At 47.4% G+C, this 27,284-nt stretch overlaps 1 protein-coding gene across 2 annotated transcripts; it reads right to left on the bottom strand.

Moving 5' to 3' along the window:
- Positions 1-385: 385 nt before the first annotated feature.
- Positions 386-26,792, bottom strand: LOC122370171 (inhibitor of growth protein 3-like). Of its 2 annotated transcripts, none has more exons than XM_043345532.1 (9): positions 26,739-26,792; positions 16,753-16,824; positions 16,440-16,511; positions 14,420-14,548; positions 13,906-14,127; positions 13,353-13,570; positions 12,899-13,062; positions 12,279-12,471; positions 386-1,875 (listed from the first exon to the last, which is right to left on the bottom strand). In XM_043345532.1, the coding sequence occupies exons 2-9, from the start codon at positions 16,778-16,780 to the stop codon at positions 1,765-1,767; spliced, it is 1,137 nt and encodes a 378-aa protein (XP_043201467.1). In that variant the 5' UTR covers positions 16,781-16,824; positions 26,739-26,792; the 3' UTR covers positions 386-1,764. The 2 variants fall into 2 exon arrangements, with proteins under 2 accessions (XP_043201467.1, XP_043201468.1); XM_043345533.1 differs by lacking the exon at positions 26,739-26,792 and adding an exon at positions 26,460-26,556.
- Between the last annotated feature and the right edge of the window lie 492 nt (positions 26,793-27,284).

The following is a 27,284-nucleotide window of genomic DNA, read 5'->3' as shown; positions in this document are numbered from 1 at the left end:
GGTCGTCTTTGAATACACCTAAACGGTGGAATACACCCCTCGCAGGTGGCAGCCCTAGGCGAAAGGCCAATTGATCGAAATAAAACGCGAGCCATACTGACTAGTTCGTCATGCCTGGCAAGGCGATTTCCCCGGAAATTTTGCGATTCAAGACAACTGAGCTTGCATAGTAAAAATAGACAGTGTACATTACGTTAGCCGATGTCCCAGACGCCACGAACACTACTGGAATCGCACCGATAACGTAATTTCAGCGACCTAGAAACTAGTTCCGGCGTTCAAGTACCAACCAAGCCGTCCCAGGGAAGATTAAAACAACGCAAACGGCACCCCCCCCCCCCCCCGCCATTGGGAATGTACCCAGAACAATCAGAGAGACTTAGTGTAACACCTTTCAGAATGTATTCGGTCCAATCACATTGTACAATTAGTCCTCGACAGAGGCAGGTCACACAGCAAAACAGCGAAAAATCGCACCGAAGCAGCGCAACGCAACAAAATCTGGATACAAAATGATGAGATGACACGGCGTGCTACACAGAAATGACTAACTAGCTAGGCACCTAAGGTGCCTACGCATGGTGACTACGATGAATGCAACAGCTGAGTCCTGAGGCTAATGACATCACACGGCGGCGGAGTCTGATTGGACGACAGCAGCCGCTGCAGCTGCGGCGGTCGACAGCTAGGACCAGGGGACTGTTCGTGTGGATCACCGCAACAAAGCCTGACACCACAGTCTTTTTCCAAGCCACACTGAAACGTGGGCGATTCCCTATTCGCTAAGCAGTCTACGTGAATCTACTTTTTTGGTGTCATTTTTATGAAAACGCTTGAATGCACTTCCATTTTATGCACATTACAAACTACAAAGCCTAGCTTTTTCTGGGTTTTATCGTGAAGTGGCTCACATTACATGCCACCTTCTTCATGATTTGACATTTGTATGGTTTGACATTTGTTTGCCCCCCCCCCCCCCCGCCTACACTCTACAGAAGCCACAGCCCAAAGAAGAGGACGCCACAACCCAACGATCAGGGGAGCAAACGAGTTTCGCCTAACCCGCTGACACTGCGCGAGCCCCAGCCAGGTCACAAGCCCCGGACATAGCGAGCCCAGACTCCGGCACAAGCAATATTTACGGCACTACAATCATGTTTTGTGGCTTTTATAGTACGTGGATGCCTGGATGAGTATTAAGTGGCTTGTTGGAAATTGAGAAGCGGCTTTGCCAGCTGACGCTTTTAGGGGTATATAATGCCGAGGGGTTGTGACATTGACAAGGCTATCACCATTTTTAAACCCTCCACACAATGCAGAGTTTGACCTGGTCATCTGACAATGGAGCGGTCAGAGTCCCTCGCCGTCTCCACGGGTAACGTTTGGCTCCACGGGAGCCACTCAGTCGCGATTTCACCTCTGCGCGTACAGTCCGATCACCATTGGGAAGACACGGAGCGACATGAGCTGAACGAGCACACAGGCCGAATGAGAGTGTCCTAGACAGACCCCTGGCTTTTCCACACAGCGGAGGAGGGAGTGAACCCCTCGGGAGCCTCTCCCCGCCAGACTCACGCCGCCAGTCGTCCGTTCCCACTCCTCGCTCTCCCTCTCCCACCCTCTCTCTCCTCTAACAGATCCCAGTTCATCCCTCAGTCTACCTCACCCTCCCAGCGAATGAGAGCGACACCACAGTACCCTCCGGCCTCTCCCCCACCGCCCCGCCGGCCGCCGGCGGTCCTCTGCAGTCGGCCCCGCCGCCACCTACTTGTGTTTCCTTCGCTTCATTGAGGCGGTGCACTGCGGGCAGTACCACTTGCCCTTGGGCGGCGCCGTGATCCCCACGCACGCGTAGTGGAACCACTCGAACGGACACTGCCGGAAAGAGATTGTGAGTTAGTGAGGTAGGGTCGAGAAGACGAACACAGCAGGCTTATCATTCGCCTAAAATGTTATATCTCATGGGGTTATAGTTAGGAGTGCATGAAATATCTGTATTTGGTTTCCACCTTAGCACAGCTACCTCATAGCACGTTCAACAGTTTCTACTCCATAGTTTTATTTAGGTTAGACCTCACTGTAAACGTTTCTTGCAAGCTGAATTACTGAGAAAACTTGTTAGCATATAATGAATTTCACAGACGATCAACATTATCAAAATTATTTCTTCCTGGCTCCTATTTCCCTGACTCTCAGCTCGTATTTACCCCCATATTAACAACCCCACACGGAATGATAGACAATTTGTCAGGAATAATAACTGAACTTAATGCTAAATAGTAAATCACATGCAGTGGCGGATCCAAGGGGGGGGGGTCATATATTGGGTCATGACCCCCCCCCCCCCCACTTGGGGCCCGGAGCACCACAGGCCTGCCAGGGGCACCACAGGCCTGCCAGGGGCACCACCGGCCTATCAGGGGCACCACAGGCCTATCAGGGGTACCACAGGTCCGCCATGGGCACCATAAGACTAGCAGGGGCAACACAGGCATGTCAGGGGCACCACCGGCCTCGCAAGGGCACCATGGGCCTGTTAGGGGCACCAAGGACCTGTCGTTGGCACTTCAGGCTTGTCAGGGGCACCACAGTCCTTCCAGGGGCACCACAAACCTGCCAGGGGCACCTGCGGCCTAGCAGGGAGCCAGTGCCGGCGGATTGCATTTTTGAAAGGGTGGGCAAGATATCGTGGGGGGCCTCCTGGCGAAAAAGGGCCTTTTGTGTATAGGGGCCTCCTAGATCTGGTGAGTGAACCAACGGAGGGGTAAACGTGTATCACCGAAGTAAACCAACTAGCATAATCTGCTCTACAAGCATATTTTTTTTCCGCCAGCCAATTCAACGAAAACAACATTCAAAATTGTAGTCAGCGGCGTGTTTAGAATATCGCGAAGGAAGGGGGGGGAGCAAAGGTTAGGAGGGCGCCACCTCACCCAAGGAGGGCGCCGTATGTACGGTGGCGATATAAAAAAAAAAATCCTTAGCGATCGCTCAGGAGGGGGGGGGAGCGTTTTTACCACGCCACCAGCTTTTTTTGCGTATGTAAGGAAAGCGGCAACGCGCAGTGCTGCGAAACTTGGTATCGGGTTAATATCACACGCGACAAAAAGGTTGCAAACGATTGGCATGTGGGTACCAAATTTCTTTCGACCATACGTTCTTTAAATGCCGCGCCGAAGTCCCGTAGAATTGTAAAAAAACAACCTTTTTCTGCTTTTTAGGCACACCTGTTATGCATTCACCATTCGAAGCTTTTCTTGTCCCTTTAGCAAAGTTAAGGTTAAAATAAAGGTTGGTGGAGACGTTCTGCCCATGGGTGACGGTGTAGAAAAAGTTTATTGGTGACGGCATCCACACCAAATCACCGTATCGAATCGACACCGGAGCAAGAGATGCGAAAGCATGCAAGCTCACAGCGAGAATGCAGCAGCATAGCAGCAACAATCTTCAGAAACACCAGTCATGGTTGTAAAATCAATATCAGTTAAGACCAAGACGGGTTTCATCCATGTTAGAGCGTAAATAGCTTTGGCAGGTATATAGGGTAAGGTGCCTAATTAGCGACCCTTTCCGATTTGCGACCTACCTCCCTACAGAAACTGACAGGAGAAAACGGGGTAAAAACATCGTCAAAAGGTCACCCATACTTTGGTTATCAAATTAGATTATTTTCCGGTCGTCGATGTTTCTAGTGGGACGTTTCAGGTGAGTTTAAATAAAAATGACGAGTTTCTTATCCAAAACGTGTGTGTTTGGGCCCTCTCTGATGAAAAGCGATGCACATTAGGATGATGCACCTTTTTTATTCTGAATCGACATTCCTTTTTTAATTGATTGCCGTTTTCCCATAGTGAATCGCTCAACTGTGCACAGCATGGCGGTTAAAAATGTGTCGCAACTCATCTACCTTTACTATTTGAGGAGGGTGAGTCTGTCCGTTACCGAGGTCCCGACTTGGTCGTGCTTTGCGTGGACTACAAGTCAGACCGTTGCACCTAGCGCGCTGAAATTTGCACAACTTATAGATCAAGGATGCGCGACGTGCCTTTGAGGGGTCTCAGCTCGATCGGATTGGTAGGGAGCGCGTGGCGCGTGCTCAAAAAGTGCGAATTCGCGTCATAGACTTTACATGTATAAATCGGCTTGCAAAATCGGGCGAAAATGGCTAAATTTGCCCCACACGGGTCCGATCCCCGTGCAACATCTCGGTAACCGTGCGCCCGATCGGCACGGGGAAAACAGCATCGTGTAGAGAATCGAATGGGCTATTGAATGGTGTGCGTTGCAGGGGATGGCACGCGCCACGTGCCCCTATGAGGATACTTTTATTGAAAAATTGCCGTTTTTTGACGGATTTTGGGATTAATTTTATTTTTAGTTGACCGTTAAACGGAGCGAGTTGGAACAACGCCTGTTGGGAAGAGAAATGTACCGCCTCTCATGGGAAAATTGTGAAAAGCTAATTGATCCAAATCAAGGTGGTACAAATCACGGGAGAAAATAGTGTTTGTCAATTTTGTGCCACTTCATTAATCACACGGGTTTTCCTCAATGATCTGATATCTCTGGCAATTAAAAATGGCACCGTTGGAAAGAGCATTGAATTCTGTCCAAGGCTCAGTCTTCATTTTTGCATTATGAATAACAGTATTCTTAATAATGCAAATGTTCTAAACCATTACATTGTCATTTTTAGCGAAATTCATCGATGGCCATACCCTGCGATGGCCCTCAAAAGATTTCACGCCAGTTTTCGAATCATTCTAAAGTAGAACGCATGATAATACCAAGAACATAGATAATACGACACGGGCACCTCGATGCGATGTATCTTTTTGTTTTCTTACAAAATGCTTGGCCGTCAAAAAGCAATCGAACGAAGTGGATACCAACCAAATCGACACAGACGAACCCAATATCCACAGGTCAAAAAATCCCCCCTTCGCGTTGCGGAGCACGCGGGTAAGCCTAGTAGGGGAGAGTGGTGCAGGAGGCCCCCCCTTAAGCTCAGTTACTATTTTTAGACAACTCATAATATTTAAGCGCTAACGTGTGCATGCGCTGTGAGCATGCATCATTTTCCCATACATATTTGCATTCAAAATGAATCTAGGGGGTACAAAAACCGTAAACTTTAACATTTTGGAAAAAGTTGCAAAAGGGCCTCTTACACTATGGGTATGGTAAGACGCCCCCCCCCCCTCGGGCGTTTTAAAAGTCAAGTCGACTTGTAAAAGACGCTTTGCGAACACAGCTGCAAGGCCTTTTATTTCGAAAAGCTAAGCAAATACGGTGTTATCGAAACCAATAACACTTCCAAAGCGCTCGAACAATGCGAAAACTAGCACAACCAAACGCTGATGACCAACGAAAATTGTACCTTTAACCTCTAAGAAAAGAAACAGAAAAAAAGAAACAAAAACAAACTCCTTGAAAAAAGAATGCCACGCCTGCCGCAGGTGCAGGCGTTTTAGCATCGGGGGCGTTTTTTATCGGGGGGCGTTTTATCATCCTCGAAGGGAGGGCCTCTTAAAAAAATACAGTGTTTTAACGTCCACAATATTTATGGTTTATGAGACATTTGCAGCGCACCAGAACATGGTCTATTCTGAAGCTAACATGTGACAATTTCGATGAGAAAAGATTGCATTTGATAGCCATTGTTTTTTCAGATATATAAGGGTGATAAAGATGCATATTTCTAGCAAGTAAAGGGGCAAAAACAGAAACAGGCTTACCAAAAGTCGCTGCGACGCACCTGATACCTCAGGTTTCGTGAGTTGTTGTTTCAAGAGGGCTTCTGCTTTACAAGAACATTAAAAAATAAATAACATTATTGGTTTGGTAAAAAAAGCGATGGGGCCTCTTACCGACCCTGGGCGTCTTACACGGATCTCCCCTATTTCCTATTTGCGCCTGGCATGGTCGCAAATAGCTCAAGAAGGGAAAGAAAGGGGAAAAGAGAGAAATGAAAATGAGGTGTTGCTGAAGCTTGCAATGTGTGGCAGGGGATGCCAAATGTCGTCACCGACTGCAGGAGTGCCGAATTCAGCGCGGACCTCGAATATCATACAAGATAGCCTGCAAAATTTGGGTTTCCGCCTTCTTTTCGCCTTCGGTGGATCACGTGATCAGTTTTTACTTACGTAAATGTGTTGGATAAACGTTCCTGTTCGAGTTATTGAGTGCTTTGCGTATAGGTTACCTTCTTGAGATCATATTTCATCTTTTCAGGCGTCGCATTTTTTGCCATTTTTAATATGGGGAAACCCATAGACTTATTAGCGACCCTCCCCGGTCGCTAATCGGGAAGAGTTCCCTATTAGCGTTTTTTGCAACGGTTTGCCAAAATGCTCACTACAAATGAGTTAGTGAATATTGGGGCAGAAAATGACTATATTTTAATAGAAAAATGAACGATCTCTCCGAAAATCAAGCCAGTAACACAGTGGCACCCACAGAGCGTAAGCAATTACGGTTCAAATTAAGGGGGTCGCTAATTAGGCACCTTACCCTATAGGAGTCGGCATTAATTCAAAGTGTGTCAACCATAAGGGGCTTTTACACCTTCGGAGGGGTGATTTGCGGTCTGGGTGTGTACTTGTGATGAGTTGTGAACTTTTGTACCATTTTGATTTTGTATTATAGGAAGCTAGCACTGACGAAGATATATTCGAAAGGCGTTTGCAAATGCTTGCTTTAATACAGTACCTTTATATTTAAAAAAGTTTCACTTATCTACTCATACATTTGGTAGGTATACTTCATTCATTGTGCTGAATACACGTTCCATTGTATCAGTTTTCCCAGGCAATGCATCACATTGTGCAAGAGAACGGCTATGCTGGGAAACATACTTAAAGGGACCCTCCCACCTTCAAAAAAGTAAATGAATTGGCATGAAAGTGATGTCGCTCGGTTCAGAAAGAGCAAAAAACAATATCTACCAAATTTCATCGAAAAATATTCACCGGTTTTCAAGATATTAGACTTTCACTTTTGTTTACTTTTTGGGATCTCCGCTGTTTCTATAGCGACTTTATTTGAAAGTGCGGCATTTGTTGCGCGCAAAGCAGCATATACCACCGCGTGCTACAAAACGTTTTAGTGAAATATTTAAAAATCGTTAGATATCTGCGCTGACGTCACACATTCAGAGGGGCATTCCTATGCATTAGCCCCTCTGAATCAAAATGCTGCAATTTTGAAATTCAATATTTCCGATTTAACCCGGCAGGCGGTGGGCCTACCAGCCACCTTCCACGCGGTGGGGGGGGGGGCACTTTTTTGCCCCCCCCCCCCCGTATCTCCGAAACTACTGGACGGATCCGGAAAATTCAAACGGCGTTCGATAGCCCTGTCAAATTTGTCGAAGGAAACCAAATTTCATTGACCTCGGGGTCACCGATGACGTCACAGGTCAGGTCAAAGATAAAAGGTTTCACCGTTCACAGGGCTTCTAGGGAAAGCGCTATAACACCGAGTAAAACGAATTTTGTCGAAAATCAGCGATAAGGCGTCAGTTGTCTAGTACATATGTTGCTATTAGAGGTCACTGGTCATACCAGGTCAGGTCACAGGTCAGGTCACCAAAGGTCACCAAGGGTCACCACATGAGCCCAACTTTACTAAGGTTATGTGATGCATGTTTTATGGTCAGTTTTTCATTTCCAACTCAATGGTGTTGGTTATAAGACCATCAGGTACGGTTTAGGTCACTTTCTGGTGGAGGTCAGGTCAAGGTCAGGTCAAAAAAGGTCAAATTTCAAAGTTGATATTTTTGCATAAAATGGGTATCGATTCGATGCAGCTCGTCACGGGGAGTCTAATGGTGGTCTTTGTTTTGCGCTACGAGGTCTAGAATTGCTAAAAATTGAGTTCGAAAATTTGACGTCATCAATTTTGAACAGTTTTTTCGCTATAACTTGGCCAAAAAACGAGGTATCGATCTCAAATTTGGTATGTAGATAGAAAGCGGTAGGGACTATCACATATATTCCGGTTTTTCGAAATTCAAAAAACTTTTTGGATTTTTTGTCTATTATATTCAAAAAATATATTTTTTGATTTTTGGGGGTCAAAATTCAAAAAATTCGAAAAACCGAAATAGCAGTTTTGTAGCCCTTTTGATTCCACACCTTTTATGTCTAAAACATTTTTCTGTATCTCTAAAGCTGTAGGCCTGACAGCTCTTCCCGCGAAACCTTTTTTTGGGTCGAAAATGGCAAAAATGACGTCACTCTTACGTCATTAGCGGCCAACCTATCATAGCCTTTGGAAAAATTTTTGGTCACCATGTGCGCTAGCTGCTCCCGGGAGGGTACTGAAAGTTTGGTGACGATCGGCGCAGCGGTTCTCGAGATATATTGAAAAAAGTAAAGGGGGGGGGGCAAAAAAATGCCCCCCCCCCCACCGCCTGGAAGGTTAACCCTATTCCTGGCGGGCTCCGCCGGGACAAGAAACTGGCGGGGGGGCCGATTCGGCCCCCCCCCCTGAGATCTCGAGAACGAAGCAAGATAGCGACAAGCGGTAAACGGCATCGGATACGCATGGACAAGGTCTACAATTTTTACTAAGGTCATTTTCAGGTCAGGTCAAAGATGACGTCACAGGGGTCGAAAAAGTCAAAATGGCGGCGCTAGATATGGAGAGTTTTTCTCGAATAACTTTCGAATTAGTCAAGATAGGAACAAACTAAGGGCATCATCGTGATCCTCTCGTCAATCCGCATCGAATGATATATATATGTTGACCTCGAAAGGTCAAGGTCAAAGGTTGACCTCAGGTCACGTGACCTCGAGGTCATCATGTATATCATTCGATGCGTCTTGACAAGCTGAACACAATGAGACCATCCACGCGTCTGTATCTTGTTCCTGTACGGAGTTATTGGCCAAAAACCTTTGGTGACCTTTGATGACGTCACACGACCTCACAGCTGCCTTACAGCAAAACAGACCTCAAGGTAGTGAAGGTTGATCGTATATGAAGTCATGTATGGTATATGGGGCCATTCCGACCCGTTTTAGTGGTAAAAACAGGGAGTTGATTTTTCCCCCATTGACTTATAATGGGGAGGTCGCGAAATTGACCTGACCTTAGGTCACCGATATCAAAATTCCGAGATATACAAATTGCACATACTGGTACCCTAACTAAAGCCTGAAGAGAAGAAATTGATCGGTCAAAAACTCTAGCTCTGGCGTGATTGCAAACTTTTCTGAGGTAGGGTCACCAAACCGCCTCTGGTGACCTGACCTGAGGTCAGATCAATTCAAAATTTTCAGACATGTTGCGTAGAAGCCTTATAGGAAAAGTCAGAAAATTTGAGCTTCCTAGCTCAACGCGTTTGGGAGAAATAACCAAAAAACCTCAGGGGGGCTCCTGAGCCCCCCCCCCCCCCGCCAGGAATAGGGTTAAGGCATTTCTCGATGTTGTGAGTGCCGAAACCGGTAATTGTGAGCCAGGGACCCCATTTTGGCTATCTCAACTCAAATCTAATGTTAAGGTGGGAGGGTCCCTTTAAGCTTACGAGTAGATAAATGATAGGAGGGCAGCGATCAACGGAGGTCGCCAATAGGTAGATGGGCTGTGATCGGCAGGATAGTGCCAATGGTTGAGAGGGCGGAGATCATCAGGAGAGCGCTAAATATATAGTAGGGCCCCCGATCAACATTAAACAGGAGGTCGCCAAAAGGTAGGAGAGCCCCGATCAACATTCGACAGGAAGGCACCAATAGGTAGGCTTGGGTTGCGAACATCGGGAGGGCGCCAATGGGTAGAAGGGCGGCGAATGACAGGAAAACAGAAACACCAATAGTTAGAGGGCGTTTTTCCCAAGACGGTGATATTAAATAGGACGTCGTCTGTGAGGAGGAAGGACACCGATCAACAGGAGGGCGCTTGTGATCAGAAGGGCGGTGATCAACAAGACGGCGCCAATAGGTAGGAGGATGGCTATCAAGAAAAGGACGCCAATGTGTGGAAGGACGGCAATCAACATGAAGGCGCCAAAGGGTAGGAGAGCCCCGATCAACATTCACCAGGATAGCACTAATAGTAGTAGGTTGGCGAGCAGCAGGAGGGCGCCAATATATGTAGGAGGCCGTTTACTAAGAAGTGGGCGCCAATAGGTAGGATGACCACGTCATCCTACCTATTGGCGCCACGTCATCAACATTCAACAGGAGGGCGCCAGTATGTAGGAGGGCCCCGAACAACGTGAGGGCGTCACCGTCAATGATCAGAAGGGCGATGACCAGCAAGAGGACGCCAATAGATACGAGGATGGCAGAAGGTCGGGACACCGATACCAAACCAAATACCAACAATGATCATGTGAAAATACAGAAACCGAACCGACATGGGAATATGAGGAAAATACCAACTTTTTACCAAATTCACAACCTCTTTTTTCATTAGTGAGGATTCATGGTACCAACAAAATACCAAATAAATTAGCCTTGAAATATCAAATACAAAGATGGTATCGGTTTGGTATCGGTATACCAAAAAGTTGGTATCCGATTGACATATCTAACATGGAGGGCCTCCCATGTGCACGGGGGCCTCCTGCATACGTTTAGTTCCTCCTCTGTACTCGGAAGGGCCTCCTCTGTACACTACGCGCCTCCCGTGTACGTGGAGGGCCTCCTATGTGCAAGGGGCCTCCTTCGTATCCGTCACGCCTCCGCTTTAGATGGAGGGCCTCCCTGTGCACGTGGGCCTCCTGCGTACCTACGTTTCGTTTCTCCTCCGTTCAGGGGCCTCCTCTGTACTCGGAAGCGCCTCCTCTATATACTACGCGCCTTGAAGCCTTCTCTGTGCATGGAGGGCCTCCCATGTGGACTTTTTTGTCCTCCCAGCTAGCCGTGAGGCTATAGCCGAGGTCCCATGTGGACGTGAGCCTCTTCTGTATCCGACACGCTTCCGCTTTAGATAGAGGGTCTCCCATGTGCACGGGGGCCTCCTGCGTACGTTTAGTTCCTCATCCGTTCAGGGGGCCTCCTATGTACTCGGAAGGGCCTCCTCTGTATACTACGCGCCTCCTCTGTACATGGAGGGCCTCCCATGTGTAAGGGGCCTCCTTTGTATCCGACACTCCTCCGCTTTAGATGGAGGGCCTCCCTGTGCACGTGGGCCTCCTGCGTACCTACGTTTCGTTTCTCCTCCGTTCAGACTTCAGGGGGCCTCCTTCGTACTCGGAAGGGCCTCCTCTGTATACTACGGTTTGTCTATGTGTATGGAGGGCCTCCCATGTGCACGGGGGCCTCCTGCGCACGATTAGTTCCTCATCTGTTCAGGGGGCCTCCTCTGTGCTAGGAAGGGCCTCCTCTGTACACGTAGGACCTCCCATTTGCACAGGGGCCTCCTACGTACACATAAATCCTCCTCCGTTTCTGGGAGGGCCTCTCTTTGCAGGGACTGGGAAGTGGGAGGGTCTTCTGTCACGACAGAGCCTCATCTTAACATTGCAAAGTGACCCTGAGGGAACCTTCTTTTGCATGAAAGTGCCATTTTTTGCACGGAAGCCTTTAGCCTCTTTCAAGCATGGCTGGCCCTAAAAAACGGAATAGAGGGCCTGCGGCCCTCTATTCCGAGCAAAGGGCCTCCACCCAGAACAGGGTGGGCAAAAAGATAGTTTTGCCCACCCTGAGATTTTTCAGGATGGGCATCTGCCCACCCTGCCCCCCGGAATCCGCCGCCCCTGCAGGGAGCACCACAGCCAGGGGCACCACAGGCCTGCCAGGGCTCAGGGGCACCAAGACACTGACCAAAAATAAATATAAAGAAACTGAAAAAGGGCACAAGATTTATGTGGCCGAAATCCGTTGTTTTTAATTGTGAGTATAGGTAGGGGCACCACTTTGATTCATGACCCTCTCCCTGGAGTTTTCCTGGATCCGCCCCTGATCGCACGGCGTTTAACATAGCGGCACCTCATCGGTGTTAAACACTTTTTAAAAATAGTATTCAAATCTCCAAAATAATGTGCGCTAACCATTTTCTCACTACTCCAGGCAGTAATTATCCTGCCGAAGTATAATAGCTCAGTCAACCATATCTAGCCATATTCCAACCACATAGCACTCATCTGTTTCTTTACACGTCACAATATCTGAACATATCCCATTAGTGAGAGCTCTCACTTCTCTTATTACTGGCCACCATATATCACCACATCCCAATAAAATATCTCCCCCTCATATCCCCAGCCACATCTGACATCCATGTTCACAGTCCACACGTCCCATCATATCCCACCAACTTCCCCTCACCTCTCTGTTGTCGCAGGCCACCATGTCTCCATAGGAGACGTTCTGGCAGACGCAGTAGCGCGGCTCGTTGGCGTCGTATAGCCACGGCTCCTCGGCGTTCGGGTCGATGATCATGTCGCCCACCAGCTCGTCCGACGGGGTCGGGGACGTCGGTACCGGCGCCGGCGGAGGGGCCGGAGGAGCCGTCGACTTCCTGAGAGCGGGGTCAGAGCGCCAGGGGTCAGATGTGTGGGATAGTATGGGTGGAGGGTGTGTAGATTCAATATAACATCGATCGGCCTGAAATTGAATGGTACTTAAGTGTGGAAGCTATAGCAGGAAGGAGAGCTCAGTTGTAGCTGAGTGAGTGAGGCGTTGAAATAGGAAGGAAACGGTCAAATGCATGGGCCACGGAGAGGGAAAACACGCAGAAATATTTACAATATTTTGAAACAATTACAACCTAAGCAACAAATGAGCAACAAATCAAGTAAAAACTACCAGAAACATGCACATCAAAAAGCTTCGGCGTAATATGTCAGCAGATATATAAAAACAGCATGAAAATCATGTCACCACATCCTGTCCATCCCTTCCCACTCCCATTCCGTCTCTCCCTCCCCCTCTCCAGCTTCACGTACTTTCGTTTCCTATCCGTTCCCACGAGTCCGGAGGAGGCGAGGGCGGTGTGCGCGGCGCCGGCCAGCTCCCTGGCCAGCGGAAACTCGCCGGACGCGCCGCCGCTGCCCGCCGAGATGGCGTCGTAGCTGGCCTTCATGCTGGACGTCCTCCGGCCCTGCTGCATCTGAGGGAGGGGAGGCGCGGGGAGTGAGGGAGGGGAGGACACGTACCACGGGAAGGCGACACATTGGTAATGTATGGCAATCATGCTTTAATTGGGTGATAAGTAACTGAGGCAGTAAAAGTAAGCATATTTCCATGGAATAAAATATTGGTGTCGAAAGTTAGTGAATCATAAAATTTCAACAGGCTTCCAGTAAGAACAGCCCGATAGCCTCCACGTCTGTCCAGCTCCCAAGCTGGTGACCCCTACCCCCCCTCCCCCGGTCCAAAGTACCGCCCCGCATCACTCACGTGCTGTGTGGCCGCGATGGCCTGCGAGGCGGCCGCCGCCAGCGCGTTGTTGCTGCCCACGCCCATGCTGCCCATGTAGGAGACGGCCGGGTAGGCGGCGCCGGCCACTGACGCCGGCGCCACGGCGGCCGGCTGGCGGGCCTCGGCGTGGTGCCGGTCGGCCGCCCGGTCAGCCTCGCGGCGCACCGCCTGCTGCGCGGTCAGCACCGCCTTCCGCTCTGGCGGGGAGCACGGCAGTCAGTCACGTGGGGTGGGGGGGGGGGAAATCATGCTAAGTGGGGTGGTGTACGTACAAGAATCCAACATCGGATCACGTGGACTGCCGTAGGTTAATGTAATCGGACCAAGTGGAGTGAATCATGAGGTGACCATACAAAGCGAGTCATGTGAATTGGTTATTAGGGGATCATTCATTCATTCATTCTTCCATTCAATGATTTTCGCATTTTCATTCATTCGTTCATTGATTTTTTCGCGTCTTCATTCATTCATTCATTCATTCATTCATTCATGCATGCCATTAATTCATTCATTCATTCATTCACTCCCTCACCGTGTGAATGCCTGCTGAGCCCGCTGCGGCCCGAGTAGCGGTTCTCCTTTTGGCTCTCAGCGCCCGTGACGTCCAGCTCCAAAGACCTCCGCTCGAGCAGCTCGGTGATGCCGGCGTTGTCGGCCTCCAGTTCCATTTTGAACTTGTGCAGCTCCTGGTCGAGCCGGCGCAGGTGCCGGTCCACCAGGTCGTACATCTGGTGCGCGATCTGCACCTTCTCGTCTGCCGAGCCAACGATGGATCCCACCGTCAGTAAGAAGGAAGATTGTTCAATCATTCTGTGCGCTGGCTTAATTCCCAGTGAATTAAAATGGACTTTTCCCAGTTATCTAGCGTAAAAATGGTACCAACGTCCCGCTCCAGTTCATAGCCTCCAATCTTGCCCTCGGTCGCAACTTCAGAATCAAACCCAGTACCCACACGCGAATCTCAGCACACAATGTTTACACTACGCCTCTGCTGTCCCCTACCAAACACCAGCGCTCGGCCCTTCTGCCCTCCCCGGTCGGCTCACCGGAGTCGTCCAGCGTTTTGTAGTAGTCTCGTTTAATGGACTCGTACTCTTGTTCCCGCTCGGCCGGCTTCAGCTTCTTAGCGCTGCCGAAGAACGTCTTGACACGTTCCTCCAGATTGTCAGTGGTGTCTGCCGGGGAGGGTCGAGGGGTCGCCGTCACCCCAGGGCACTAACCGAGGGGTGGGAGTGCTGATAACAATGACATTTTACTGCATCGCTCGAGACTACTGGTGCGCTCCAAGTGCCAAATGATGGCAACGAGCTCTGCAAGGCTAACAACAATAATCGGAATTGTTACGTGTTAAAAGAAAAATAAATTTCCTACCTTGCAGCCCAGTGAGAGCCTTTCGTCTCATTCACACGCACCTAGTGAGCGCCAGTCACCTCACCGCAGAGACGACCAGTTGTATCCATATTCAGAGGCGACACTCGCTCACCCCACATCACGCCGAGGCCCGGCCGCGAGTTACCTAAGTGTGGAACTACAAGTCGATTCTAGGGCTCTGATTGGTGACTTTGGTCGGGGGATGACGCTTATAGCATGACGTCACTCGCGTACTTGGCCGGACCAACGGCGCGGCGCAGGCGCGCCGAGCCAACCCAGAGGCTCTCAAACTCAATTGCACAGATCCTGCGCATTGAATGGCGAAACTTCGGCGAGTTCGCTTGAGTTTGGAAGCCCCTGCCAGAGAACTGGAGACGGCCGGATTATTTGCTGGACAGTGGGCAGCGCAGATGGCGATTGACGGTGCCAAAAAGATGATAGGGAAAAAGGGGTTGAGACTTGAGCAGTGAATTATAAGCCTGTTGCATAGCTGAGTGGTAAAATGTAAAATGCTTAAGGTTTGAAGAGATGCAGTGTAGTATAGCCGACTCAGGGGCATTCTGCCGAGTTCTGTAAGGCGGAAGGGTCGCAACTCGCAAGTCGTTTGTTTACATGATTGCCTGATTAAAATGTAAAGCGTACCTAATGTTTAGTTGATAATACAGCGAGGTTGGGCATCTGCTCAATCCATTTCTTCTCTGCAATAGTGCATTCGCCACTGTAATTCATTGTAAGAGGCACTGGGCTGCGCCGCCTGTTAATTATTCCGAAACCACCAGTGAATTGTCACAGTCACTCACAACAATACGAATCGTTCAGTCGTGCGCTGGGGGTCCGCCAAATTTAATTGTGCTGCAGAATGCAGACTGGACCGCCGAGAATATAACACTTCCGTCTCCCTGGGCGAGCGGCGCATTGGAGCCGAAGGAAACTGCTTCAGTTTTTTTTTTGTGGGGAGGATACCCATGTTTGAAAATTATGTTATGGAATGGTGTGATAAGGAAAAGGACGGTTTCTTGAATTGAGGGCTGTGGAGAAGAGGCAGATTTTCTCATTTGCTACCCGATGCAACGCGAAAAGACGCAAATGTTGCACATTGGGCTTAATAAGTCTAATAAAAGATAAGGGACTTCGTGAATCATGCCTAATTGACCGCGACCAAGTTATTTGCCAATGCAGGTAGGCACTAGGTAGGTAGATACTCATTTGTGAACAGAACGTTCCACCACCCCTCGCCAGAAATTCAATCAGCAGTTGCTTATTAAAACGTTTGAGTGCACCTGACAACCTTTAAAAATGACGTCCTCCCTTTCAATGGTTCGTGCGAAGACACAAAGCCAGAATCAGCCAAGCAATATCGGAATCCATTGCGCAGTGTGTCGACTGTCGGATGTGCCCATCCACATAGCATAGCACACACTGCTAAATGCAGATACGCTCACCTATACATTAGGTATTCGAAGGACTTGATAGCTCATACACATGGAAGAAACGCATGAAATGTGATTAATAGCTGCAGCAGAAGTTTGGCGTCCGATGCCTCTTCGCCAAGTTAAGACCATGCCAATCTCGGCCAGTCTGCCGCCGCGCCGGCACTGGCCGTGGTGTGACGTCATCCGGCCGGCTCGGCGCTGGGTAGTTCCACACTTAGGTAACTCGCGGCCCGGCCCCTCTCCAGTCTCCAGCCAAACTCACTGTGAACCTGCAAGTCGATCTCACGCATCTCGGTGAAGCTGTCCCGCAGCTCCCGTGGCAGGTGCTCGATCACTGGGGAGTAGAGACAGACCGCCCACTGTCAGGCGTGGTTACACAGTGGATATGTTCTACGTTGGAAGTCGGCTTAAAGTGCTAACCGTGGTGGATATCGATTAGTCAAGCTGCGATGTTGACGATATCCGTATTAACATAATCTTTAAAATTTAGATGTTACAAAATAATATTTTAATGCGAACTATCAACTACTAAGGGTTTCTCAGCGTCGAATTCAATGTCTGAGGCCTGTGCTTACTTTCAATATAATCTTCCAGGTACAACATGTTGAGCAGGTGTGCAGCAGTTTTCCCAGTATCCTAAGTTGAACCTGAAAAGAAGGCATATCGATAATTAAATGTCAAACATAGGTCTTAACCGTTGCTCATATTGACATAGGTGGAGGATTGTGCTGTTCTATGGGTACTCGGGCGCAACAAATCCGTCGCACGCGGCCGCCTCCCTAGCGGTGACCCTGACCTCCGCCGTCTGTTGCGGCTCTAAAGTCTAAAGGCAAGCCGGCGTAAAATTTGGAGAGGTCGAGCACCCATAGTCCTCCACCTATGCATATTAGTCGATCCTCCTTAAAGTGACCGTCCCACCTTAACATTAGTTTTGAGTTGAGATAGCCAAATTGGTGGCCATGGCCTGAAAATACCGGTTTGGGCTCTCACAACATCGAAAAATGCTTTAATTCGGAGATATGGAATTTCAAACTTGCAGTTTTCAGATTCTAAGGGCATTGGGATGCCCCCTTAGAATTTGTGACGTCAGCGGAGATGTAACGATTATTAAATCTTTAACTAAAACGTTTGGTAGCACGCGGTGGTATATGCTGCTTTGCGCGCAACAAATGCCGCACTTTCAAATAAAGTCGCTAGGAACAGCGGAGATCCCAAAAAGTAAACATAAGTAAAAGTCTGATATCTTGAAAACCGATGAATATTTTTTGATGAAATTTGGTAGATATTCGTTTTCACTCTTTCTGAACCGAGCGACATCACTTTCATGACAATTCATTAACTTTTTTGAAGGTGGGAGGGTCCCTTTAATCCTTCGGCTGCACAGTGGATGCAGTTGGAACGACAGCTGATCGCATTTAGCGCCTTCTGAATAGAAGGGCCCCTGAAAAACGAGCGCGTTGCTCTCCACGAAAGAAAGAAAACGGTAGCCACTTTCAACCCTGCCAGTCAAGGAAGAGCTAAATGTTCGAGGCTTCAGGCCACTACACGCTGTTTTGCAATTACTAGAAACGTGTTGGAATGAATAGCTGAAAGTTTGCACATCTGACCTTTGATTTACGACCTTAAACAAAAGCCACTTTTTCAAGTCAGGTCATTGACCTGGGACGTAATGAGTAAACCTCTACAGTCTACACGGTCTTCTCTGGCACCCTAGCTAAAATCAAATTAGCATTTCATAAGGCGGCTCTGACATTTTGGGTGCATGGGCCAGGGACAGGTGTAAAATACTCATTTATCTATTGTTCCATGCCAGATAAAAGTATGTTTATGTATGTCGTGTAAAGGATAAGTGTGAATCAAACCAGGAGTTTGGTTTCCTTTTTACGTTAATCCGCGCATGACTGCCGTCTATTCCAAAGCGCGAATGACGGGTTTAGCTTTACAGAGCCCCTACCCCCTTCCTATCTCCGAAACTAGGTACTGGTCCGATTGTCAAAATTCAAACGGCATTTGTTAGCCCTGGAAATACTAACGAGGTCCCAGTGCATGTCCTGCTGTCCTTAGGGGCAGTTGTGTACCCAGAGAACTGACGTGTCTCGGCATCTTGGGTTTTTCTTCCCCAACCTGACTATCCCTGATCAAATTTTACTGAGACTAAGGCCACATTTGATGTCTCCCGGACGACGTAGAACCTTTGTCGTCCGGGAGACACCGAACCCGGCCTTAGGGAACCCAACCAGGTAAGGTTACCATTTAAGAGCAAAATATGTTTACTTTCAACAAATGTTTAACATATTGGCTCATAACTTTTTATTGGTGCAAATATTTGGCTGAAACTTCAACCAAATCATTTTGAACCTGAAAGTACAAAACTGCCTGGTTTCTTGCCTAAAGCCTAATTGTAACATGAAATATCAGCAAAAAAAGACTGCCTGATCTAAGTAACTAAAAAAAAATGCATGATGCAGTGTGATTTATGCCTCGTTCATGGATTAGGCCTTCCTGGATAGGACACTCCGCCGATTTTCCGACCACCCAATCTAACGACGGCCAGGGCGCCGGCGCCTTTTTAGCATTGCGCGCTACTGGTGGAGCGCGCCTTGTATATTTTTGAGATGTATTGCTTATTTGTTATTGATCTTGATGAAAAGTCCTGTAATTCTGGTTAAATATCAAGTGAGGAATCTCTTGAAAATATTTTCTAAGTTTTAGTTTAATAAATTGCTTAAATCATGCTGACAAGTGAGGGTTCGTGATTACAGACGGTGAGCAAATGTTAAGAATCAAGTGAATTTGTAAGCGATAATAGCCGTTTTCACGATGGCCATCTAGTACACATTTGGTGCACATTTGGTGCAGATTAGGTGCAGACTTGGTCGAATTAGGTTCAGTGTACCTCTCAATAGCTATCAGGCATCAGCTAGGGTTACGCTAATTGCTTATATGCCTGCTTTGCCATATCATCAGAGAGTATCATCGATTAACCCCCGCCCCACTGGGGGGGGGGGCTATTCATAGCCCCCCCCCCCTCCAGTTTTTCTGCAATAACTTCTAAACCGCTTGACGTATCGACGCCAAACTTTCAGTACCTTAGGCTGCATCAATTTGACACCTTGTGTCAAAATTTGAACTTCTAACTACCATAGGTCGGCCGGAAATGACGTCAGAGTGACGTCATGTTCGGCCGATTTCGACGCAAAACATTGAACCACGGCAATCGCTCCCAACCCAGTAAACATGCCGACGTCGGCCCGACGTCGGCCGACGTCGGGGTGACGTCGGCAACTCGGCATCGGCATGTCGACGTCGGCCCGACGTCGGTCCAACCTCGGCACGACGTCGGCTGGATGTCGGATATGCCCGCATGTACCGACGTCCAGCCGAGTTCCAGCCGACGTCGGGCCGACGTCGGACCGAGATCAATTGCTGAGGTTCAGCCGACGTCGGGCCGACGTCGGGGCGACGTCGGACCGACATCGGCCGCTGTTTTGACCGTTAACCCTCGCATGTGTGCGGCGTTTGCCAGCTTCTAATGTGTAGGGGGGGGGGGGGGTCGGTTGGACCCCCCCCCCCTTGCCGTTTGGCCCCTGATCGAGCTAGAGCTTCGCGGAAAAAACGAGCGTGTTGCCCGTGACGACAGGAAGCCGATGATACCCAATTTTAAGGTCCTAGGTCATTGGTTGACCTTCCAGGTCAGGTCAATGACCCAAAGTCGGGAAAATCGGGACCTGTTAGAAAGTCGTAAAGTGTGGCTGCTAAGGGGTTTTTCGGGGTGCTGATCACGAACATCGTGTTAGTTTTGATCACAGATGATGTCTTGAAGCATTTAGACCAGGTCGGGTCAGGTCAGGTCAGGTCAACCAGTAGGCGTCGTGACGGGTATTCGTAGTACGTGTCAACCGCCTCTGACAGCTTCGTAACATGTTACGAAGTCACCAAAACTACTTCGTAAATGTTCAAATGGTTGCTAAATTCGAATTCAGCTCCAAAAACTAGCCTAGAGACATGTAAAACTCGAAAAAGTGACCCGAGGTCACCCGAGGTCACCAAAGGTCAATGACCTGACCTGACCTTCAGGTGACCTTGACACACACGGGAGTAACATCAAATCACATGTTTGAACGTTTGAAACCACGAAAAGCTTGCAAACACGCGGCTAGTGCGAGCCGACATACGCGAAATCGCGATTCCGGCCAAACATGGTCTCGGAAAAGAGGTCACAGGTCAAAGGTCATTTGGGTCAGGGTCATGAAATTTCCAGGGTAGGTGTAAAATTGATCAATGCGAGGGTACTGAAAGTTTCGTCGCGATCGGCCGCTTTTTACGCGAGTTATTCGCGAAAAAACATGGGGGGGGCATCCGACCCCCCCCCCTACACATGCGAGGGTTAAAATAATATAAATTACATGTTTCATGTTTCATAAAGAGCTTCTGTATTCAAAATATCCTCAGGAAACTCAAATCTTCCTCCACGCCGCAACCCCCTGATCCGGACTGGACGGGAAACTTTATCCCATTTGGGATTGCCCGTAAGCCGAGCTCGCCCGTAGCCGGGTGCGGTGAGTGCTTGGGGGCTGCTCGGCCTATCCTTTGGTCAGGCTCAGCCCCGGCAACTCACCAGGGCCGGGCCCAGTTCATATAGAAAGACCAGTCGGCAAGTGTCACTTTGCCAAAGTGTCACTTATCAAAGGGACACTTTGGGAAACGTTGGTGCCGGTGTGTAAGAGTGGCTATATGAATCCATTGTGGGGTCGCCCTTTCCAATAAGTGTCACGTAACAGCAATGGGACCAGGGACTCTATGGGGCATTCCACGATAGATCGACCAAGGCCTAACACCCGACCATTTTTGATTTTGATGAAATCTTGTCTATAGGGTTCTCTTATGCCCTGAAGTCAATGGTGACAACGCCAGGCCCCTACGGTCAGCGGTTTAGGAGATATAGCCCCGGGCATTTTGACGAGGTCACTCTGCAGAGTGATTTTTGAGGTGCTATATCTCCTAAAGTAATGAAGGAAATGCATTAAACCTGTACATCGTTGTGATGGCGGTGAAATGAGCAATTTATTGGCTATCTCGGATTTCCAAAAAAGTTATTTTGATTTTTAGCTGTGACGTCATCAATTTTTAAATTTTCTGGCTACCCCCCTAGTACATTAAAATTTGTCATTATTTTTGCTCAGAAATATAGATCGGTCAATGTTCTTTTGACTGTCAAAAAATAAAAATGGTAATCTTTCTATAAATATTTTATTTTATTTTTTGAAAACAACTCTGTAATATGAAATTTGCATACATTTGCTCTGAAACGACAAATAGGTGCAGCTGGCACGGACAGTGGAAGGACTGGATTTATAAAACATCTAAATAATATTTTCTTGAATATTTTTCGCAACTGGAACAAAGCGTAAGATATTTTAATCTAACCCTCGCCGGCCGAGGGGGGGGCGGGTGCCGCCCCCCCCCCCCCATAGGGTTTTTTCGCGATAGCTCCGAACACGCCGGCGGTAGAGAGCTGAAACTTGGCATACCTGACCTTTGATCCAAGCCGCATCTTTTGACACCAACCGCATTTTTGGGTCAGGTCAGGTCATTGACCTATGACGTCATAAGTGAACCTCTGCACGGTCTTCAGATGTCGCAACTTCGCAACGCCCTCACTGCCAGAGGAGATGTCACAGGGAAATGAAACTTGCAGGATCTAGTATCCATTATGAGTCTCACAACTTGTATATCTCGGATTTTTCCTAAAGGTCATATGAGGTCAGGTCATTTTCGTGACCTCACCATTATAAGTCAATGGGGAAAAATGAAAACTGCTATTCTGGCGCCGGGAACGATCTCCAACTATCTCAAGCACACAGAATCGTGATTTGATGCACTCCTTGCAAGGTTAGATGCGTCACTTTTGCAATGTTGACCTTTCGTGACGTCATTTATGACGTCATCAAGGTCATATTAGTTTTTCGTCAATAACTCTTGATCAAATTGAGCTAGCGAGCCGGGAAAGCCACCAATGGACTCAGGAAGACCTGCCAAATCGAATGATATGCGACATGACCCCTTTAGACCAGCTTCGTGACCTTAGGGTGCTGACCTGACCTTGACCTGAGGTCAACACCCCAAGTTGACCTGACCCGAACAAAAAGTATATCATTCGACGCGCCTGAGCGAGGCGAACACGATGCTGCCAAAATCGCGGCTCTGCGGCCATTTTCCGCGAAGTTATTCATCAAAAACTGAACCGTACCTTTGGGCACTTGACCTGACCTCAGAGGTCACCGGTTGACCTAGGACCTTAAAATCGGGTACCAATCTCTGCGTCTCGTAACGGCGCACACGCTCGTTTTTTCCGCGACGCGCTAGCTCCACCAGGGGCGAAACGGCGAGGGGGGGGGTCGTACCCGCCCCCCCCCCCTCGGCCGGGGCGTATGTAGAAAACCAATAGGTCCGGCGAGGGTTAACATTCTGTATTTCCCTACATATATGCCGAAACCCAGATAACCTCTTTTTGGAAGTAACTGGTCCTCGCAGATGTGTCTTATATTGCTTAATAACCCGATTCTGTAAATCAGAGTTTGTAGTGCGATTTTCAAAAAATAAAATAAAATATTTGTAGAAAGATTACCATTTTTGTTTTTTCCAGTCGAAAGGAAATTGACGGAACTTTATTTCTGAGCAAAAATAATGGCAAATTTTAATGTACTAGGGGGGTAGCCAGAAAGTTTAAAAATTGATGACGTCACAGCTAAAAATCAAAATCATTTTTTTGAAAATCCGAGATGGCCAATTAATTGCCCATTTCACCACGATCACAACGATGCAAAGGTTTAATGCATTTCCTTCATTCCTTTAGGAGATATAGCACTTCAAAAATCACTCTGCAGAGTGACCTCGTCAAAATGCCCGGGGCTATATCTCCTAAACCGCTGACCGTAGGGGTCTGGCGTTGTCACCATTGACTTCAGGGCATAAGAGAACCCTGTAGACAAGATTTCATCAAAATCAAAAATGGTCGGGTGTAAATCTGATAAAATTTTGGTCGATCTATCGTGGAATGCCCCCTATATGAACTGGACCCAGGGTGCTCGCCAAGAAGACCAATGTCTCCATCCTATCATCCTTCCGGCTCTGAAATGGTCTTGTCAGACCGAAAGGGCATAGCCCAACAAAACAAACTGAATTCGTTATCTGGCTGCGTGGTGTAGTGGTTAGCGCACTAACCTCGCATACAAATGACACGGGGTTCGCATCCCATCGCCGGCTGATGCTTTTGGCGTGTTGTCCCAGTAAACGTGCCGACGTCGGCGACCCTTAGAATTTGTGACGTCAGCGCCAGCGGTGATCTAACGATTTTAAAACATTATACTAACATCTTTGTGAAGCGGTGGTGGTATATGCTATTTGCGCGCAACATCTGCCGCAAACGCCGCACTTTCAAATAAAGTCGCTAGGAACAGCGGAGATCCCAAAAAAAGTAAACAAAAGTAAAAGTCTAATATCTTGAAAACCGGTGAATATTTTTCGGTGAAATTTGGTAGATATTCGTTTTTGCTCTTTCTGAACCGAGCGACATCACTTTCATGCCAATTCATTAACTTTTTTGAAGGTGGCAGCCAGGAGGGTCCCTTTTTAACCCTCGCCCGTAAACGGCGATCTGCCACCTTCGCCCATGCAGGGGGGGGGGGGGTTGGTGCGACCCCCCCCCCTTGGCGTTTGAAAACGGAGCGTCGTAGAGCTTAGCGGAAAAGACCAACGGATTGCTCTCGCCGAAATCTCGCGATTGGTGGTATATTTTTTGGTCCTAGGTCAACATTTGACCTACTTTTGACCGGTCAAAGGTCAAATTTTCGGGAAAATAGACTTTTTCAAATTTTCCGCGGCGATTGTGGCAAAACGGTGGGAGATATCGACTTGAAACCTTCACTATCGTATTCCTTGATCAATTCTCTATCGTTTGGTATGTATTTCGTTTCCCTAGCTCTAAAAATGGCGCGTTGGGAGCGCCGGAAGTCGGCAAGGTCACAGTCGGCGGCAGAAATTCGAAAAATCAAAATTTAAATTTTTGAAATCTGATTGTATTTTTGGATTTGGGATGTCCATTTGCTCCCTATAATAGCTAATATTGCTGCATATTCCCATTGAGCTGACAAGAATTAGCAAAATAGTGGTTCGGGCGCTTTTCAAAAATAGTACCGGACGCTGTTCCTCTTGTGACGTCATAGCTCCGTGACCTGACCTGACCCGGTCAAGTTTCTTATACCATATGATAGCCAATACTTGCCCCAACATGCATGGGAAGTTTCATCACGATCCATCAACCGATGTCCGTACCACCGGCAGGAAACCTCGGGCGTTGGCACTCAGTTTGTGAAAATCCGGCCGGAGGCTGTTCCCTTTGTGACGTCATAACTCCGTGACCTGACATGACCCGGTCAAATTTTTTTGATCAAAAGATGCGCAAGGTTTGCCCCATAAGGTACCCAAAATTTGGCGGCGCTCAAATTGCCAGCATTTTATGTGGAATTTGGTGCTTTACATGCCTGCTACATAAAAGTTTTAAAAATATATACATGCATATTATTTATTATTTTTCATCGCTGTCTCTTAGCACCCCAATGTGGGGTGTTAAGGGACACCTATATTATTCCAAGAAATGGTCATCAAATGCCCAAAATTGGGGTGTGAAAGGGCACACAATTTATTTATTGGAATGTTTTGCATATTCTGTCACAAAACAAGTCAGGATCATTCACCACTAATGGCCTTTTTAGCCAATTACATGTAATGCAGTTTACGCTTGTATTTATATTTATTTTTTAGTATTTATTCAACAGACCGTCAACAGGCACTTGCCCCACTAAAAGACGGAGTCACAAGACGTTTGGAAAATGTGCCAATTATAAGGTAAACAGAACCAAAAAGTACCCTTCTGTCATCAACAAAAAAAAAACAATTTTGAAGCTAGTCACTTGTCATTATGTTGCCCTCTTTGTTTTGGCCTTTTTATGATAACATCACCAGACATGTGCACGGATCCCAGACAACCAATCACGGAAATCGAGATGGCCATTAGATTGACGGTCTTCAAGCATGAAATTATGGTGGAAACATGGCTCATAGAAGCCTCTCAATGAACCAACTATTTTGCATTCCTTCAGGGTTAACAGTTCTGAGAAAATCCCTCAAGATCCATCTCGGATCCATGATTCGCGGCCATGGATCCGAGATGGATCTTGAGGGATTTTCTCAAAACTGTGAACTCTGAGGGAATGCAAAATAGTTGGTTCGTTGAGAGGCATCTATTAGCCATGTTTTCCACCATAATTCCATGCTTGAAGTCCACTAATCTAGTGGCCATCTTGATTTTCGTGTTTGGTCATCTGGGATCTGTGCCCATGTCTGAACATCACATTTACCTACATCAGTCTTCATTGACCTATCGTTGTAAAAGAGAGTGTTAAGGGAGTTTTGAGGTGTTTTGTTATATAGCTTAAGATGTGTTAGAGATGGAAGCATGAACATGCCAGCATTTTATGTGGAATTTGGTGTTTTCCATGCCTACTGAAAGAAAACTTTATGAAATTATATTTAGATATTATTTTTTATTTTTTCTTCCCTGTCCCTTAGTACCCCACATCCACCTCAAAATATGCATGTCCGGAAAAGAGGAAAAGGATGATGAATGAATGGGTGGATTTGTATAAGTTTTTCAGGAAACATGTGCAATACATGTGACAATACACCTATGCATTCATTTTACCTGTACACCTACTAGTTTATGCAGTACACACAGAGTTTTGGAGATTTCGCAATTTTGTGAAAATGTAGCATGATTTTAAAAACCATATTTGAACCAAATCACTTGCATGAAAAAACGTGCCATTTTGTCCTATAGGTACCAGGAAGTCAAGAACAAAACAGTGTCAACTACCACACTCAAGTTTTATTTAACCTTCTCAAATTGGGAACTTAACATGACTCAAAGTTGTTCCCACACAACTGTCCCTCATCACTCCACTGTCCCTTAACACCCCATTTTACGGTACCTATCTAGTCCCAAAACATGCATGGAACTAATCTGAATCTGTATCAGGAAGAAACCACATGTTAAAATTGGTCAACATTTGATTTTCTCAGGTTCAGTTTTTGCCCGCTTTGCTCGCTAAAAAATGTGCTTCTTCAAAAGCCGTACGTGGAGCCAGAGTCCTTTCGGAAAAAAACAACTATAGATGCAGAAGTCTCAAACCAGATACTCTACAATTGAAAGCATTGACCTCACCCATGCAGAAAGACAGATACTTAATTCATGTAGCTGAATAACCGAAATTTTACTTCAGTAGCTTATTTTTTAACAAAACCAAACCAAAACACATTATAAGACATGCGGCATAACCGACGCGACACAGAAAACAGGTACCCGCAAACAAAGCTGTACTTGAATAAATGGGCAACGCCTAAAAATATCGACAAACGCGAGAAATACTAAAAATTAATTAATTCAAGCTGACTTATTTCCCCCAAAAATAAAAAATAAATCAACATATCATCGGGGATTTACAACACGCCCCGCGCCAGTTTTGTATCAAAATTATTTCATGCCGCATGGCTAACGCGCAAGACTCACAGCCACTATATTATAATCCCGCACTCAAGGCCCCGTCAAATTTTATTAAGTTTGGAAGACCAGCTCCCCTGGTGTTTTCCCATTGCTTGTTGGCCCAATAAGAAGTGTGCAAAATTTCAGCTTCCTAGCTCAACGTTTGCGTCTGCCTCAAAGGCCTCGAAGTTTGCCTCATAGGGCATAATGGAGACTGCAATGCCGGTGTTAGCTCTTAGCTGCATTGTCCTGGCAGCGGCGTTCATTGGTACAATATCGCCACGAATCAACTGCTGCCCAAGCAAGAGATGAACAAAACTAGTCTTTGCCATCGCCCCCCTCCCCCACCCACACCCCTCCCCCTCCTTAACCACCACCCCCACCCCCCGGCCCCCACCCACGATTTTGTAATGCATCGTTTAATTTCCACACATTGTTCACGATCACTTTATCTGTTTTCAGGATGCCTAAATGCTGATTGAGGCAAATATATTAGTACCTAGCTTT

The sequence above is a fragment of the Amphibalanus amphitrite genome, unplaced genomic scaffold (assembly GCF_019059575.1).
Source record: "Amphibalanus amphitrite isolate SeventyFive unplaced genomic scaffold, NRLGWU_Aamphi_draft 001105F_arrow, whole genome shotgun sequence".
NCBI lineage: Eukaryota > Metazoa > Arthropoda > Thecostraca > Balanomorpha > Balanidae > Amphibalanus > Amphibalanus amphitrite.
Note: the sequence above shows the minus strand (reverse complement) of the source record. Positions and strands in the feature narration are given on the sequence as shown.